The sequence below is a fragment of the Misgurnus anguillicaudatus genome, chromosome 5 (genome assembly GCF_027580225.2).
Source record: "Misgurnus anguillicaudatus chromosome 5, ASM2758022v2, whole genome shotgun sequence".
Lineage (NCBI taxonomy): Eukaryota > Metazoa > Chordata > Actinopteri > Cypriniformes > Cobitidae > Misgurnus > Misgurnus anguillicaudatus.
In genome coordinates, this window is record NC_073341.2 from 23,918,813 (window position 1) to 23,937,211 (window position 18,399).

The 18,399-nt window shown below is 37.0% G+C and overlaps 2 protein-coding genes across 3 annotated transcripts in view; both read right to left on the reverse strand.

Annotated features, from left to right (window-relative positions):
- The window catches only part of ccser1 (coiled-coil serine-rich protein 1), a 108,214-nt gene extending 101,479 nt beyond the window's left edge, over nucleotides 1–6,735 (reverse strand). Inside the window, exons 1-3 of one of the 2 annotated variants that reach the window (XM_055167906.2) lie at nucleotides 6,519–6,735; nucleotides 4,329–5,474; nucleotides 38–222 (exon numbers count right to left, since the gene is read on the reverse strand). In XM_055167906.2, the coding sequence (XP_055023881.2) occupies nucleotides 38–222; nucleotides 4,329–5,454 (1,311 nt within the window). In that variant the 5' untranslated portion in view covers nucleotides 5,455–5,474; nucleotides 6,519–6,735. The remainder of the gene's footprint in view (nucleotides 1–37; nucleotides 223–4,328; nucleotides 5,475–6,518) is intronic. The other variant, XM_055167907.2, reaches the window with a different exon arrangement.
- Nucleotides 6,736–12,459: 5,724 nt separating this feature from the next.
- On the reverse strand, nucleotides 12,460–18,398 carry ocstamp (osteoclast stimulatory transmembrane protein). The gene is made up of 3 exons (XM_055168687.2): nucleotides 17,419–18,398; nucleotides 13,152–14,148; nucleotides 12,460–13,070 (listed from the first exon to the last, which is right to left on the reverse strand). The coding sequence occupies exons 1-3, from the start codon at nucleotides 17,463–17,465 to the stop codon at nucleotides 12,708–12,710; spliced, it is 1,407 nt and encodes a 468-aa protein (XP_055024662.2). The 5' UTR covers nucleotides 17,466–18,398; the 3' UTR covers nucleotides 12,460–12,707.
- Between the last annotated feature and the right edge of the window lies 1 nt (nucleotide 18,399).

Sequence of the window (18,399 nt, forward strand, 5' to 3'; positions counted from 1 at the left end):
CAGTCAAGTTGTGTGTTGGCAATGGACCCACACTTACCAGGCTGCCCAGTTTGGAAGATGAGGAGTTGGTTCTCTGTTTGGATAAAGTGTTGGGCTCTATGCAGTGGGGATCCCTAAGGCTGAGATGAAGTCTGGGACCTCCGGCCCCCTCAGAGGCCGATCTTAGACGTCTCTCCATCCGCATCACCTCATGATAGGGGCTCACGCTGCTGCACATGGACACTGTGAAAGACAAAAAACATGAATCAACAGTAAAGATCTGTTCTACTGACATTGATTTTCACTTTTTCACTGGCCCTGTTACAAAGAAATTATATGTTTCCTGTACAAAATATTAAAAGGTTTTCTTTTAATTGGAAGTAACATATGGAACTGTTTAGTCTATGTTGTACCTGTATATACTGTATTATTTATATAATAACTATATAATAAATAGCTTATAAAATAGCTTTGAAATTGAGGGGGGGGCTGTTGGTTGCCATTCACCTCTCACCGCTAGATGCCGCTAAAATGCACACACACCACCTCTAAGGTGCTTTTTACATATCTTCTGGCTAAATATATATGTGACCCTGTCTGTGAAATCCAGGTTAAAGTTTCATAATCTGATTAGGATTTTAAGAGCATCAAAGTCTGATTTCACATTGATTTCAATCTTTGACATGGCCTTACTCAGTCAATAGAAACGATATTAAGATTCTAGTTTCACAGAAATGTTCTTTACATTATGTAGGACGATTTTATGTAGAAAATAGTAAACACAAAAAAATGACTTTAGCTGGGTTTTAACAGGCAGGGTCACATAAGAAAATGTAGCCTATATTTAAACTACATTAAAGGTGCAGTGTGTAACTTTTAGGAGGATCTCTTAACAGAAATGCAATATAATATACATAACTGTATTATCAGGGGTGTATAAAGACCTTACTTAATGATCTGTTAAATTTTTATTACCTTAGAATGAGAAGTTTTTATACACATACACCGAGGGTCCCCTTACATGGAAGTCACCATTTTGTGCTGCCATGTTTCTACAGAAGCCCTTAGCAGACAAACTTTTTTTATTAAGTTGTCTCCGACGATGACATGTTTGTCCTGTGGCGGCTACCGTAGCTTCTCTACGTTCTCGTTTGTTGCAATTTACAACCTCACCCCTAGAGGCAGCCAGAATTTACACACTGTACCTTTAACTAAAGACGCTGTATTTATGAATACGTTCAAAGTCATGTATGATATAAACTGTTGATAGGAAGGTTTATGGAAAATAATATTCAAATAAAGCAGGTAAAAAATAAAATATGTAAACTATCATGTTGCCAGGCCTACAATCCTTAGGGGATAGTTTACCCAAAAATGAAAATTTTGTCATTATTTATTCACCCTTAAGTTGTTACAAACCTGTATTAATTTCTTTGTTCTGCTGAACACAAATTAAGATATATGTAATAAAGCAGAAAACAGAAGCACCATTGACTTCCATAGTAGGGAAGAAAATACGGAACTAAATAGTGCTCAAAAACTGTTTGGTTACAAAAATTGTTCAAAATATCTTCCTTTGTGTTCCACAGAACAAAGAAATGTATACAGGTTTGAAACATCTTTAGGGTGTGTAAATGATGACCAAATGTTAATTTTTGGAATGTTCATTCCATGTTTTCCCTATTTAAAGACTGTTAAATGAATAGTTACACGAGTAAGTATAGTGGCACAAAATAAAACATGGCGATTTTTAAGCGGATAAAAATGAGAACTATATTGTACTTCTGTCAATATTACTTCCGTCAATATTACTGCGCGTCGAGGTCAAAGTGCTGCAAACTAACTGCTCATCCCCATACAATTTAGTTCTCATTTTTTATCTCATCTCATTTTTTACGCTAAATAAATCGCCATATTTTATTTTGTGCCACCATACTTACTCATGTAACTACTCATGTAACAGTCTTTAAATGGGGAAACCATGGAAGTGTTTGGTGGCTTCTAAATTAATTCCTGTTTGGATCCTAAGGAATGAATGGGACTAGGCTAAATGCTAACACATTCACAAGGCGCTGTACAAAGATTAAGTGTACGCACTGAAAAAAGATAGGCATGTATTAATTTGTTTAAGTTAAGGTAAGAACATAGTAAAATATTGAAAACGGTGGTGTTTTCCTTTAAATTAGGCTGTAGGTCAAAATCCGAAGCATATAAAATGTATGTGGAAAAGATCTTATACACAAAGCCTTTTTAGGCCAAGGCCACATCCTAAAAATGATCCACTGCTTACGATTTGCATGAGACACATTCAGCTTCAGAAACAAAGACCCTACTCACACCACTTAACATAACACAGCAAAAACTACAATGATTTCCAACGAAAGCCCCAAACCTACAGTCAAAAGAAATACTGCTCAAAATATGCAAAATAACAGCAATCACTTGGAATAAACTCACAAGGAATGCAAAACACACACTGGCTAAAGTTTCCAACGCTGAATAATCCCATTGGGTATTAAGGAATGGATAACCAAATCGTTATTCGTGCTGATCTGCTGCCAACATTAACAAAAAACAGATTTGGCCAACGAAATAAAGTTAGATTTGTCCTTACAGTACGACTTCTTTACTCTATGAAAATAGCAATTATTAATGAATATCAGCCCAAGCATATAATTGTGAATGAACCCAAAGAGTATCGAATTCACTTTCCTCAGAAAAAAGATCCATGAGAGAAAGTAGAGAGAGTAGAAGAGCCAGTATCAGGTCACACTAGAGGAAATTCAATACAGTGTTTGTTTCACATAAACCTTCAAGCCACAGGCATTTTGCAGTGAAAGCTCTTGTAATGTAACAGTATAATTTACAGAGGGGAAAATCACAGCTCGTAACAAAATGCATGAAAAACAGTTTCTACTGTGAAAAAAGCACCTAGGTCTGGTGTGTGTGTGTATAAAAATTGTATTTTAGGAGTTAAGAAGTTCTTAAAGGTGCCTGCAAAGCTGTTTTACTCTTAATTTAAGCTATTGTCAAATTAAGCCTATAATTACAGTAAGGGTACACGATACAGACACGTCATCTCTCAAGTGATACCTGACTCCTGAATTCACATTTAGGGTTCCCTTCAAAATCAAGGACCTTTCAAGGACTTTCCATGTCCAATACACTCAAATTCAAGGACTAAATGTGGGGACACATTTCAAGTGAGAGCATCGTGTTACCTTTTAAGATACATTGTTACAGTTCCCTTTCGAGGGAACTTGCGCTGTGTCACTGCAGTAACACTTTGGGAACACTTTCAGGGGTAAGGGCGTCTGAATGTGTATATCAAATTCAACCAATGGTGAGGCTTAACAACAAAGACAGGGTGACGCAGAAGCCATGAAGTATATCGCTATCTGAAATTTTGCCAAAGACAGCGTTACAGGGATGCTGGAAGTATGGCAAGGGAGACACAGCTTCTCGTTTCCTTCTCAGGGAACAACAGTTACATACGTAACCCGAGACGTTTTCATGTGTCAAACACAACTATGCAAAAAAGCATTTTGGTATGAATCAACATCCGCATACAAAAGATATAAACGTGTAAAGCAAACAGTTTAGCATGTGTGCCTAAAAAGTCTAGAATTTATATAATATTATCCTACACTACACAAGTAATAATATGGATTTTTTTTTCCAGAAAACTTCTTCCATAAAATAGATTCAAGCACTTTCAATGACCTGTATCTGTGTATGCATATTTCCAAAAAAATTCCCAGGGCCTTGAATTTTTCCCCCAGATTCAGAAACTTTCAAGGATTTCGAGGACCCGTAGGAACCCTGCACATTTTTATTTTTTTTATCTGATTCAGACATCACAGCACTTTGTGGTCAAGCATTTTTGTTAAATGACCACTAAAATCTGGTAAGTGATTTTCTGCATGTAAGTTTCATGTCATCTGCACTGTCCCTTTAACGTAAATTTCAATTTAAATACTTGATGTGCATGTGTAGTTTACTTCGTAAGCAGCAGTTTATTAAGCAGGTTATTGTAAAGTTAACAGGTTGTGTCATTTTGCATAAAATATCTAAATTAATGTATTAATAATATATAATTTAACTAAATGAAATAAACTTATTTGGGCATATCAAACGCAAGAGGCAATAAATGAGCTACATAACATTAAAATAAATGTGTCTTCAGTAATGCCACCTTCACTAGAGATTAAAGTGCAACTGGTTTAAAGATCAGACAATCTGTAAGGTGAACAGGTACAGTATGTGAATCATTTCCCAGTAAACCTGCTTCACTAACAAAAAACAGACTCCATACACACAACAACACAGCAACTGGTAATTATCTTTACCTGTGTGCGGCTTTCTCAGGTGGATTGGCCTAGTCTCGAGTTTGCTTTGGATGGATGATTTCCCGGCATGCTGAATAAAAACAGCATTCCTAGACCGTCTTTCACGGCCTACTGGATTGGAGCTGCTGTCCTCGCTCAGTTCTTGAGCTTGTTCGTTCTCACTGGCCTCTGACTGATCCGGGTTCGGGTCAGTGGTAATCTCTTGGACGGTCTGCAGCGTTACTGGTTCTGTATGGGCAGTGGTGCTCTCGCACTGTGTGTTGGCTGTGTTGCTGGTATCTGGCAGTATTGGCTTATCTGTGGTGGCATGGGCTGGGCTTAAGGGGACGTGTGAGGTAGAAACAACCTGGCTAACGTTTTCCGGCGGAGCCGGAGGACTGGGGGCAGGCAGAGCATCCACTTCTGATACAGAGTCTTCGGTGATGTGAACAAAATCAGAAGGTGTGATCGCTGTGGTACGGTCCTCAGAAATAATAGGTGACTGAAGAGAGCTCTCAACCAACTCTCCAGGCCAGGAACCAGGGGTTCCAGTTTTAGGTGGCTCCTCTGGACCATCCTGAACTTTAGCCTGTTCAGGTACATCGGATGAGTTCTTTGAAAACCGCTGGTGAGCTGAGAAGGACTTGGGTAGGAGTTGTTTCTTATGCTTGGAAGACCTCTTGCTGCTCACATCATCGAGGAAACCCGAATCATCTCCCTCATTCGTCCTTGAGCTGATGCAGTTAATAAATACATTGCGATTGCCGGTGGCCTTCTCGAGGTCTTCCGTCTGAGAGCGCGTGATCTTTTTCTTCTGCCCGCCGAATCCGAACGAATGCCGCTTCGGATTGCAACTTTCACGGAGGACAGCATCGCACCCTTGGTTGCGATTATCCAGGTTGAGCTGGATGGGGTCACTGTTCCTCTTGCTGTGGAAGCTGAGGGACGGTGTGCGAAAGATACTGCGGCGTTTGCCTGTGCTGCTGGAGCTGGAGTTGGTGCTGGAGGGCGAGGAAGTGTGGACGCCATTGCTGACACCACCGGAGGAAGGCGAGGAAGGAAGCGATTCCTGTCTCTTGCTCGAGCTACGCCTGAAGATGGGAAGCCTGGAGACCAGGGTGGAGCGACGTGTCCCTGATTCACCCATTAAGATCGGAAGCAGACACTCTGCAAACAGAAATAAAGCCATGCATTGGCATGATGACTGAATAAACACATACTATGATTTAAACTAACAGGGGACAAAGTTAGGCCATTGCTGTATACGGAGTAATGTCAATTACGGCACATTAGGCACATTCTGCTGTCAAAAATGTGTCATATTAAAGTCACATCGAATCAGGAAAGGTAATATGAAGGCATTTCTCTCTGATACACAACAAAGACATGTACACACCCCAATGTGATACACTCCTTGACAACACCTTCCACTGTTTTATCTTACCTGCTTTGACTTAAACTACATTTAATTAAATATTATGTGAACTTCCGTACAATAATTGATTTTTATACATAGCATAACAACTAATAAAACTATAAGGCCAGTTTAATATTTACTATAGTAAACCATAGTAAAATACTATAGTAGATACTACTAGTGTATTTTAACCATAAAAAATATAGTATATTATACTAATATTATACTAGCAAGTACACTGCAGTATTTTTTGTAGTTTATCAATTCATTATAGTTAACACTACAGAAATTAACAGTACTTAAACAAGTGTGCATACTAATACTACAATTTACTAGAGTAAGCACTATTACAGTATTTTTATGTGGGAAGGGACCATCAGGTATACTTATCAGGACATCAAAGCGATATGGCCCATAACCTAAAAGCTGCCATTTATTCTCATTTCAGTTTATTTACCTCACACTTCAACGCCATTGAGTAAACAACATACTAGATGCTTATCATAACGCATTGAACGGCGTCTTAATACCGTATCAACACCGGGAGCGCGCATTATTTCTCAGTGTTATAGTGGCTCGTCTAAGTGGGAACGCGGATAATATGCCCTAAATGCAGCTAAGTTGACATCATAGCTGCTATGAAGCACAGCTTTCATATTATAGGCGGCTGCCATGTCTGCATTGATGCATTAACAGACAGAGAGCGCCAGAAAACGCTGAAAACACCAATCAAACCGGCGATATACAGCCACCGGCTACGGGAGCTCTGGCCGCAGTACAGCACAAACATTTACCTTCAGCTAAATTCTCCGATCATCGGCTGTTATTCCGTTCACTGTCCGTGTGGGCGTGACGCCAAAACGATCGTGGCATCACAAACGGCGAAATTCCCCTCAAAGCGTCAAATTCTTGTGTCAAAATGCCTAGGTCGCTCGCGTAAAACCACCTCAAGTGACGTGGAATGCGCTCATGCTTCTTCTTCCGCGTTTCCGCCTTTGCGCGTGACGCAAGGCACCTGCGTGAGCGTCACTGAAAATCGCAGACAGGTGCAGTTGCTGTTTGTATATTATGAACAAATGAATTAAAAAATCTAAACATGTAATGCTTTAAAATAACAAAAACGTATGTTAAGGTTTTTTTTTCTTCTCTAGGTAGGGTTGTCACATGTGAAAAGGGTGTATATCCTGCGATTATGATTTTGTACTATTAGGTTACATATATCATTACGTACATAAATTTGTCGTTTTATTAATAGTCTAAAGATAATCAGAAGTAGACTACACCATAAACATAGGATGCGAAAAGTGGTTTAAGCCATGTTGTTTAATTATGTAACGAGTTGTGCTGATATGAAATAATTTAAATAATATATTAGGTTATGCCTAAGTACACAATACAATTATACATAATGACCTAACTGTGCCTTTTTAATACTGTAATGCTTGAAAATAAACAGTTTAAAGTTGATGCAGCTGCAGTGCTGTTCCAGCTTCTCGCTTTGACGCTCAAACAGACCCGCGCGTGCACGAAAGATGATTTGCCTCATAACGCTCGTGATTGGATTAATGTTAGTAAATGGTGGCTGTAAGTTGAAAAGGTGCGGTGGACAGAATCATCTTTATTTTATAATGGGGGACATATATTCCTTCATTTAAAATCCTTCATTCAGTAATGTTTATGACTTCCACCTGGGGTCACTGTTGTCATAAACTTAAGCTGTCTGAAACAAATGCTTTTATTAGGTTTATTATTTAGTGCTCTATGAAGCAAAAACTGGATGTTCAGCACTGTGGTTAATGGAAAAGTATAAATAAATAAATAAATAAATAAATAAATAAAAAACTGTTGTTAATGGGAAACCAGCTTTGATCGTTAAAAAGTGAAGCATCTGAAATTCTGTGTATATAAATAAATGTGGTATGTGTACATGAAGTTCAGACTTTTATGATGAGCTCAAATGAACGGAGCATCTATAATTACATTTTTTTTTTATTTTATGACTGCGTCACTACCTGTGTCACAATAACACTTGTAATACCCAGTATAACCAAATAACCCCAAAAAGCTGTTTGTGAGGTCTGATTCATTATACTTCTAACGAATGTGCCTAATAGCAAGTTCTCCCCTGCCTACATCTATTTAAAGATGTTCAATGTTTTGAATCATGCATATAAAAGTCACTTGCAGTTTCAATGTTGCTCATATGCATTAGGCTACAGATAATGCATATGAGTCAGATGTACCCAAATACAATATTTATCAGATGCTAACCTATTTTGATATATTCTTAGAGGAAGTGAATGGAATCCATATTAACCAGAAAAGCTGGTTAAAAGGTTTTTGGTACTTATAGAAGAACTCTTTTGGTTTTAAAATGAGCATACTGTAAAAAAAGAAAGGTGTAGATTGAATGTGGGTCGCTTGGTTAAAAGTGTCTGGCAAACAGGCTTGTGCACAATTCAGAATTTCAGAATTGGCCTTCATTCAATTCATGAATTGGAATTTGAATTGAATTGACTCCGCCAGTGGCGGAACTAGAATTTTTTTAATGGGGTGGCCAGGGGGTGGCCAAAGCTACTTTAGGGGGTCCATAGTCCATAAAAGAAAATGACATGTAAGTAACCATGTATCAAGAAAGTATAAATTAATCTTTTGATCGCATTAGATGTAAACATAATAAGGGTGAATTTTAAATCTTTCTACTGTATTTCTTACATCTGATTTACTGTCTGTTAAAGGCATTTACTCACCCTTATGTTGTTCTAAACCTGTATTTTATTTTAATAAACACAAAAGAAGATATTTTGATAAATGATGGTAAGCACACAATTAATGGTATATCCATTGAATTCCATTATGTTGTTTTTATTCCTACTATGGAAGTCAATGGTTAACAGCTGTGTGCATATACCATCATTTATCAAAATATCTTCTTTTGTGTTCATAAGAAAAAAGAAATTCGTACAGGTTTAGAACAACATAAGGATGTTAAAATGATGACAGAATTTTAATTTTGTGAACTATCCCTTTAATGAAGCAAAAGATCAGGAAATCTGAACTCCATGATAAACCTTAAACTTTCTTCAAATAGCAGAGCTCAACACAAAGGATGTTTGGATTAATCTTTATTTACGAAGATACAGAAGATGCAAAAGTTTTCTTTTTCTTTTGATATTTAATTAACTTTAATGACGGAGAGACTTCAACAGGTTAGGCTAAGAACGAATGCAATAAAATGTTTATTCGTTTAAGACGTACAGTAACCAAATGTTTAGTATAAAAATCACCAAGACAGCTATTTTGACATATGAGCATTTGTCCGTTTAAGGCAAAAAGACGCGAATATGAAGTCGTTTAAGCTCTGGCTGTGCACGATATGCGCGTCGCGCTTTCAAGTTCAATGTGGCAATCCAGCCGAATTAACAATTATACAAAGATCACGTCAAGAATGAAAACATGGTGCTGGGTTTTGTTGTAAAAAGAATTGGCAATCTTAGACAATTACTACACTTCCAGCATATACGGTGAAAATAAATCATGTAGTATTAGCAAAATGTACGACTTCACTTACATCATTTTAAAGATTCCAAGCATTATGTAGACATGACATTTATCTTCTGATGGTATGAAAATTATTCGTTAAGTTACAGTAATTTTTCTGACGCGTTTTTGAACAGACGTCACTGATGAAGAGATAACAGAACGCGAATTATGTATATTTTCTTAATTTTGTGAAAAGCACAACATTCAGTTTTATAGACACACAAAAAAATGACATTTGAACGTTTTAAATGATGTATAAATCATGTCTGTATGTCCAAAACCAGCAGAGTAATCCAAGTCTCTTTGCGCAGTGATTGAAAAATAAAGAGTTTGCGCCCGCAGGGAGGGTTAATATTCATAATGTTTGTTTTTAACAATGTGCTGCGCTGCCGCACGTCGAAAATAAACATAGCGATTAAGTGAAAGTAGCGCATTAAATTTGGGGTGGCACACGGGGTGGCCAGTGGCATGTCAAGGGTGTCCAGTGCCACCCTGGACACCCCTCTGGCTCCGCCACTGGACTCCGCCCAACAGGAAGTTGAATTTGAATTGGAATTGGAATGACAGGAAGTGGAATTAAATTCATGGCAATTCAAAGAAATTCCACAGTCACACAACAGAAAGAATCTCACATTCAGTGTTAGGAAAGTTACTTTGGAAAACTGTTTGGCAACCATTTTAAATACTTGATTAAAGTAAAGCATTCTGAGAAATAAAGTCATGTTCAATCGTGTTCCACAAAATTTCAATTACAAAAAAGGCATGAATGTAAATGCTGAGCGTATCCATCCACTATTTGTTTTGAGTCTACAAAGATCTCATAGAGACAGCTAACTTCTCTTCATTTTCATTATCATCAAATGGCTTTTTATGTTCTGTTTTTGGTTCACTTGGTTTTGGTCTGATCTAAAGTTTTATATTTTCCATTATCATTCATTACGTTTTTAATATGTGCCTAAAGGGCTTTTACCGATACCTTTTCACAAACTGCTTTGAAATGTCTGTTTTTGTCTATTTGATTATGGTTTGCTGTTTCTTTCCCTGAAATTGTTCCAACAGTGAATTAGCATCACGGTGAGCTTAAAGAGGCGGTTGCTATGAGACAGGTGATGATGCAGTGCCCTGCAGTATACTGTAGGTTAGTAAATGTGCTATGTCAAAGTCAGTCATAATATAGGGGCATGTTATTTTTGCAGAGCTTCACCACAACCATTTGATGTTCATTGATTTTCCAAACCCTCAGATCAACAAGGTCTGGGGGTCACCCAGACCTTTAATGAGCTCTGATGCTGGGAGGCAATAAAGAATAATATTATCCATTGTATTAGCTGGCTCTAGGAGTACATAAAAAGTCTAATTAAGGGGTTTTAAAAGCATACAAACTTTGGATGTTAAGTAAACCATTTCCATGTTCCCATCTTTATTCACCACGTATTAAATATATATAAAACGAATGCACAAAAGTTCACTTTTGTCTTCCTGATTTAATTATGTTTAGTTTAGTAGTACACTTTTCCTGCTACACAAAGCCATAAAGTCAGATTTCTCTGATCTCACTTTGTAAATGTCTATAGCTGATGCTTCTTCACCATTTACTGTTTCAGTTGAGGCTTGTGTTAGATGTGTCATTGATTGCACTGCTGTAAGCCCCCTTTGATGCTTTGTCATATCTGTCATGTTCCCATCATTCATTGACTGTGTTCTTGGCCCCTAACATGGTCTCTTAATGGACTGTGACCTGTAAAGCAGAAAGTTATTTTCACCCTGATGTCTTTGAGGTCAGATGACATCAGAGGATTATTCACCTCATAGGTTTCTACTAAAATTCTTTACACAAACTGATCATATACACAAAATCAATGAAGCTGCTAGCTGGATGGATCTTCAGTAAATAACCTACAGTATTGCAATTGGTTCCTCACAAAAAGGTATTATGTTGCTTTTGGAATAACTTGGAATAGGCTATAGATCACAAATCATTCACAACTTTTCTGTTCTTTCTGAAAGTTCCTGATCAATGTAATTTCGCTATGAAAAACTGCAACATGAATGCTCTTTACCAATTCTTCACAGAATTTAGCTTTGAAACATGAAGATGAAATTATAAAAGCAAATGACAATTTTGAGTGAATTATCCCATAACATTTACACTGTTTCACTGTTTAACAATTAAAAACTTGACTCCATGAACAAGAAAAATAATATGTTTTATTATTTATGATATTTACAGTTCACAAAGGGATACAAACATTTGAGACCACACCGAAAATCTGAAATTCAAATTTTACTTTATACTTGACAATTAATCAACCTTTAAAGGATTAGTTAATTTTCTTAAAAAAAAAAATCCAAATAATTTACTCACCACCATGTCACCCAAAATGCCGATGCCCTTCCCCGCTCAGTCGAGAAGAAACTATGCCTTCTGAGGAAAACATTCCAGGATTCCTCCCATCCCAATGGACCTCAATGGACCCCAACACGCAACCGTCCCAATGCAGTTCAAAATCGCAGTTTCAAAGGACTCCAAACAATCCCAAACGAGGCACAAGGGTCCCATCCAGCGAAACAATTCTCATCCCCGACAAGAAAAGTAAAAAACACGCACTTCTAAACCACAACTTCTTGTATAGAAACTACGCCCCAGTGATTACAAGTGTGGAGAAAGAGGACCGTCCCGAAGTTGTTGTATGTTGAATGATACTAATTAATGTCTTTGTGTCAGTTTATTGTTTAAAATGGTTTTAAATGGCTTTCGACGTCATTATGCAATTACGTGAGGTCGCGCTGGCACATCATAGGACCGGAGATAGACGAGAAGTTGTGGTTTAAAAGTGCATATTTTTTATTTTACTTGTCAAAAATGACAATCGTTTCGATAGATAAGACACTTATGCCTTGTTTGGGATTGTTTAGAGTCCCTTGAAACTCTGTTGAAACTGCAATTCTAAACCGCATCAAAACTGCCACGTGCTGGTGTCCACCAAAGTCCACCGAAATGAGAAAAATCCTGGAATGCTTTTCCAGAAAAAAAAACACAATTTCTTCTCGACATCAACATTTTGGATGACATGAGGGTAAGTAAATTCACTGGCTTTTTTTTAAAGAAAATTTACTAATCCTTAAGGTTTTAAAAATTTTTTAAACAAAGAAAATTTTAGATTTCTTTCAGAAAAGAGATTCTGTGCTGTTTTTAAGCTACAAAAATAAGCAAATTTGTGACATTGGATATATAAATGTTCCTATAACTCTTCAAAATTATTAAAAAGATAATATCATTTTAATAAAATATAAGTACTTACTTAAATAAAATGCATTGTAATTGGTGATGTCAGACTTTGGCCCCAATGTATTTGTTATGACAGTACAGATATACAGTTCATAAATAATATAAAGTGCATTATTAACAAATCTGATTTGAGCATTTTTTCTTTTTCCATTTAAGAGATCTGCTTCTTGGTATCTTCATCCTGGTGAGTGATAAAGAAAACTTTATTTTGCCTTTCATTGTGTTTGGCTTGAATTTTCTTAATAAGGAATTCCAGCCTTCTCTCCTCCTGTTGCTGGAAGAAAGAAGCGGCTATTTTCCTCCTAAGGCGTTGCGCATAGACCTCCAGGAGCACTAGGGTATAGGTAAACAGATACAGGAAGACCAGAGCAGTCACAGCCGCTGGGTTCGGCTCACTGGGCTGGGCTTCACAAGCGCTTGGAGTGTGAATAAGGGCTGTGTACGATCTGTCCAGGTTAAACTCTGATTGACAGTTTAAGTTTACAACCTGACATATGGGCAGTTTAGTCCCAACCTGAAACGGAAAATAATGTTATAATATATATGTTGTGTTTATGTGCATGTTTTACAAATATTAGCTGGTGAAATGGATTACCTTGAAATGGACATCGATGCTAATGTTGGTTGATGGAATGTTTGAAATCCATGATCCACCAGATTTCACAAAATAATACAATAAATGGTCTAATATGATCAGAAAAATTGTCATTAATAGATATAAAGTGATCACCAAAGCAGGAATCAAACATCTGCAAAGTTCTCTTTTAGTCATTCTTAAACTGGTAGAGTTAACAGCATTCTTCAGGTCCTTTGCTTCTACAGGGATGCCTTTGACTGCAGCCTTCGTCCTTAGGCCACCTGTGATGTACGTGTTGTCAAATCTCACTGAAGTCAAATAGGAGCGAAGGTAAATGGCAGACTCTGCGAACAAATACAAAACAAAAAACGCAGCAAAGATTCTGCTGGCCAGCAGTTTTAGATCCTGTACTTGATTTTTGACTTCAGAGAAATCCTCCTGCACCTGTTTGCTTAAGAAATGCAATCTATTTTTCACTTCTGAAACATTTATATTTGTAGTGTGATTAAAGTCACGCAGTGTTGGTAACAAATGTGTTATTGCAGTGCTCTCCTCAGCTGTTTGGACTATGTCGTCCTTGATGGTGTTAATGAGATCCGAGCTGCTAAGGAGACTTTGAGAAAGCTTTTCTGAGGCACATTTCACAATTTGCGTTAGAGTTGAGATGTTGGCAGCCATGTTGGGAAGGACGTAAAGCATTACATTCATGACAGACGTGGACAAGAGCAGTTTACGGCCCTGTCTGGTGCCCAGTGTGGGAAAAATCAACGTTAAGGCACATCGGAATGGATGGATTAAAGATGACAAAATAAACACAGATGCACCGTAGATGCAAACGGCGACCCATGCAGTCTGAAGCTCATATTTCAGAAAACCTGTAAGCCAGTGGAAAAGTAGACCGGCGGTAACCACGGCCATCGAGAGACAGAGAGCGAGTAGAGCAAGCAGGTGACGTGCAGTCTGAGGAGTCGGGGTAGAATAACACAACCAGAGCGTCTCTATCCTGCTCCTTACTCTAAGACACACACACACACACACACACAGATAGTGAAGAAGAGAAAGAATATATAAAAACTGAATGAAAGGTGTATAAATAAACAACAGTACAGTACATTAGGCAACCCAGTATCACGAAATTACGTACCTATAGTTAGCAGTGGCAGCCGGTGACTTCTTTTTTCAAGGGCGCACAATGCAAAGTTTGTCACAACATGTACGTAGCCTGTCATGTGTGTGGTTCCTTTTTTCAAAAATGTGTTTTGCGCTTTAAGAAATCGTGTGTGCATCACGTGTCATGCCAAAATAAGTGCCTGGTGCAGACACATCTAAAGGGTTTATGATAAAAGAGACGCTTGCGTTTGCCAGATACTCACATTATCTCATGCATAATTAGAGTTTAATGTTAAGGGAGTGTCTTGCGTGTATTTTGTGAACGTGAGCGTCTCTTTTATCATAAATGGTTTTGACGCGTGTGCACCCCTCGGATGAGCAGTCATGAGCCGCCACTGATAGTTAGTCATTTCTGTGACACTGACACATTATTCCCCCTTTTTACGTGAACGTATCACGTATTTCTGTTTACGTGTCATTGTCACGTATTTGTTACTCAACTGTTTTGTCCTATTTTCTTACCATTGTCGCTTTGGTTAAGGGTTAGATTTACATAAAATTACATCCTTACCCAACCCCCTAACCCTAATGCCAGGTAAAAATGGTTTAAAAGTCCGAAAAAAATAAAAATAAATCATGAAAAAGGTATAGACCAATACTGTGGATGCGAAGTGACATCGTGACGCAAACACCAAATCTAACCCTAAACCGAAGCGTCAAAGGTTTGGAAATAGGACAAAACAGTTGAGCAACAAAAACAAGACAATGACACAAAAACAGAAATACAGTGACATGTTCACGTAAAAGGGGGAAAAACGTGTCAGTGTCACGGAAAAGACTCACAAATTTATGTGACCATAGGTACATAATTTCATGATACAGGGTTGCATTATAAAACAGAGCTTCCCAAACTTCAAAGGAGTAAGGCCCCCAAAAACCAAAAGCTCAACTCCTTTATTTGTTTGCTATCTTGACAATATAGAGATTAAAGGAGCGGTGAATCAAAAACTCAATTTTAACTTGATAATTTGTTATATAAGAGGTCATCATACTTAAATGAACATCCTGCAAGTTTCAGAACTGAAAACGTCCGTGCTACTGAAATATAACCGTCTTTGGCACCAAGCCAGCTAAAAACTCCAGTCTAAAATTCGGAAATCTATGACGTCAAAGTAGAATTGAAACACCTCCCCATAACCAAAAGTAGTCTACTTTTGTAGCCCCGCCCACAGCTTCGCGTGACACGTGTGTCTCAGTAAGTAAACATGTCTTTAAAGATTGACAAATTTAACCAAAATGACTTTTTAAATACATTTTTTCTGAGAGACTTTTATTTTGACGCGGTGATCTGTTATGATACCATGGAAACGCTTTTTCGGTTGTGAAAGAACCGCGTGGGAACAACCATGGGAACAACACAGAAGCTAAATACTTCAATTCGGAGGCTTGGAACTTAACATTAGCAATATGTTTGGATAAAGTTTGCTTTTGAAGAAGTTCCAGCTCGTGTGGGGAGCGTTTGTTAACGTTGTGGACATGGATTCATTTGTAAAGAAGTCGATGCTGGATTTGCAGAGAGACTCAGTCAGAAGCACCACTTATATTGGATCTGACAACAATTACACAGCAGTATAATTCACAGTAAGACATTTTACTTTATTTAAGTTACTGCGTTTCACTATTGCTTTGTTAAAAGAGATTGCTTGATGTGTCCTGTTGTAACATCCGTGTCTAAATACGTTTGTTGACTGTTTTAATTTACTAAAAACATTAAACGATTAATAAAGGTACAACACTTAACAATACGACTGTAATTTAAAGGTAGAAATATACAAAGTTAGTTATAAGGAAGGATTTATCAACCGCAGTTTAGATTCTGATGCCCGTTTACTGTGTTGTATACGGTAATTTAGGCAAGTTGCGTTTGAAAGGTCAAACACTCAACAAAGCTTATTTTTTATCATATAACTGTGGTATTTAACATTACGTGAATGTAAAAGCAACCCCACAAGCACAATAGAAATATACAAAGTTATTGATAAGGATTTATTAGCCGCAGTTTAGATTCGGATGCACGCTTACTGTGTTTTATACGGTAATTTAGTCACGTCGAGTTTTGTTTCTACTTTAATATACGTATTGTCATTTATGTGTATCATGTTTAGCACCCAGAATCTTTTGTGTCTCAAACATATTTGTGTTCGGCTGCTATTTTTATCACATTAATGTTTTTAAAACATTTCCCTACATGTAATGACGGGGAATGAAGCTGTCCAATCATAGCAGTGGGTGTTTACGTTCAGGTCTTCAATGCGGCCCGCCCCTTCAAACGAACCATTTCTCAAGACAACCACTAATCCATGTTACAAAATAGCGTATTACTTATTGCTTTTGATGTTTTTGAATGTAAAAACAACGCGAAATGCATAAGTAGACATCAATCAACGTCATAAAGCAATAAAATCGACCAATTCACGGCCCCTTTAATATATAGAGATAGATAGATAGATAGCTTAACACATTATGTGTCGTTTCGTGTTGATTTTGAGTTCATATAAATAAAAGGGACAACACAAGATGTGTTAAAACACCACAAAGTGTGTTGTTCCAAAAATAACACAGAGATCTGTTAAGTTAAGGACAACACACTCGATGTGTTGTCCTTAGACACAAGATGTGTTACTTTAACACATTCGTTTTAAGAGTGTGTATAATGAAATAATAAAAAGCCCCTATCAGGAGTTGTTGAAAAATGAATAAACAAAAGTCAAACATACTGATAATGTCATTGTGAGAGACATTTAAATACCAAACCATTAACGCTATTTTACAGTGTTGTGTAACACATTATTATATAATTGAACAATAACAGAAAAGTGCGCAGCTTTAAGAAATGCTGGGCTATTTCCAGTCCAGCATTGGGTCAAAAAGCAGTTAGGCTAAATTAACCTAGAAAATGTTTATATTTGACCCAACAATGAGTTAAATTAAAACAACCCAGCATTTTGGGTTAAAACAACCCAGCATAGGTTAAATTACAACCCAGCGGCTTGGGTTTGTCCTGTTTTAACCCAACGCTGAGTTAAAAATAACCCAGAATTTGTGTATAAAAATAATATTGGAAATTAATTGTTTGAAAGCACGTCTATTATCATTATAGAAAATACTGACATACCTGAGAAAGACCAGAGAAAGAAACTGATGTCTTAATGTTATCATCATGTTGTCAATAAATAAAAAGAGGTTTGAATAAAAATTATCTTAACATCAGAGCAGAACTTTTCAGCTTCATATTGAACTGGGCACTGAGTACACACACTATTTATACACACACAATCCTATGACTCTGAGTACTTGGTACTGAACACATGCCCACTGACTCATGAGACCAACATGAGAACCAAACAGATAACACTGCGCTCCTGGTACATACATCACAACACATGCTTACACCACATGACACCACAAATAAAAACTAAACTCTAAGGAGCCTTATAAGGAAAGTACAGTGTAAAAGGATGCAAAAACATGTTTTAGAATGGGAAGTGTGCGCAAAATCATCAAACATCAGCAACTTTTGTTATAAAAAAATATCTGTGCTGACTGTTTTTGTTTTCATTGTACATATGCTAAATTTAAAAAATGCATTTTAGTGTCTGTTTTGGTCCTCTAGACTATACATTTTAAATCTCAATGACTATCAAACTAAATTGTCCTTATATATCGTATCTACTTTTATGTGTGTTTGTGTATAAGTAAACTAGTTCTGGTTAGAGGCAAATGTTTGTGTAGATCACAGTATTTAGTTTTTATCAGTATTTATAAACACAGGATCATAACAATTTATCATGGATATTTTTCTAAAATGATTCATACTGGAACACTCACAAGAATTACATTTACAACAAATTTACAATATTAATATAAATTATATAAATGAAAGAAGTGTACAATCTACAAATATGAGTTAAAATTAAATAAAAAAAACAGGGTTGATCTTTACATATAACATTTTTTTTCCAAGATCACCATCCTTAGTGGGAAGTCGCCCAGTTTAGCAACTTCTGTATTTGTTTTAATCTCATATCTACACTATTATACAAAATCTGTATGAATGTTTACAGTGTTATAGCACTCAAACCTGTTTTAAAAAGTA

What these genes read in the sequence shown, in the direction of transcription:
- ocstamp (XM_055168687.2), bottom strand. Translation starts at nt 17,465, where the DNA reads ATGATGATAACATTAAGACATCAGTTTCTTTCTCTGGTCTTTCTCAG. An exon ending in CTTTCTCTGGTCTTTCTCAG is followed by an intron (nt 14,149 to 17,418) that starts GTATGTCAGTAT and finishes TGTGTGTCTTAG; the next exon opens with AGTAAGGAGCAGGATAGAGA. An exon ending in GCATCGATGTCCATTTCAAG is followed by an intron (nt 13,071 to 13,151) that starts GTAATCCATTTC and finishes TTTCCGTTTCAG; the next exon opens with GTTGGGACTAAACTGCCCAT.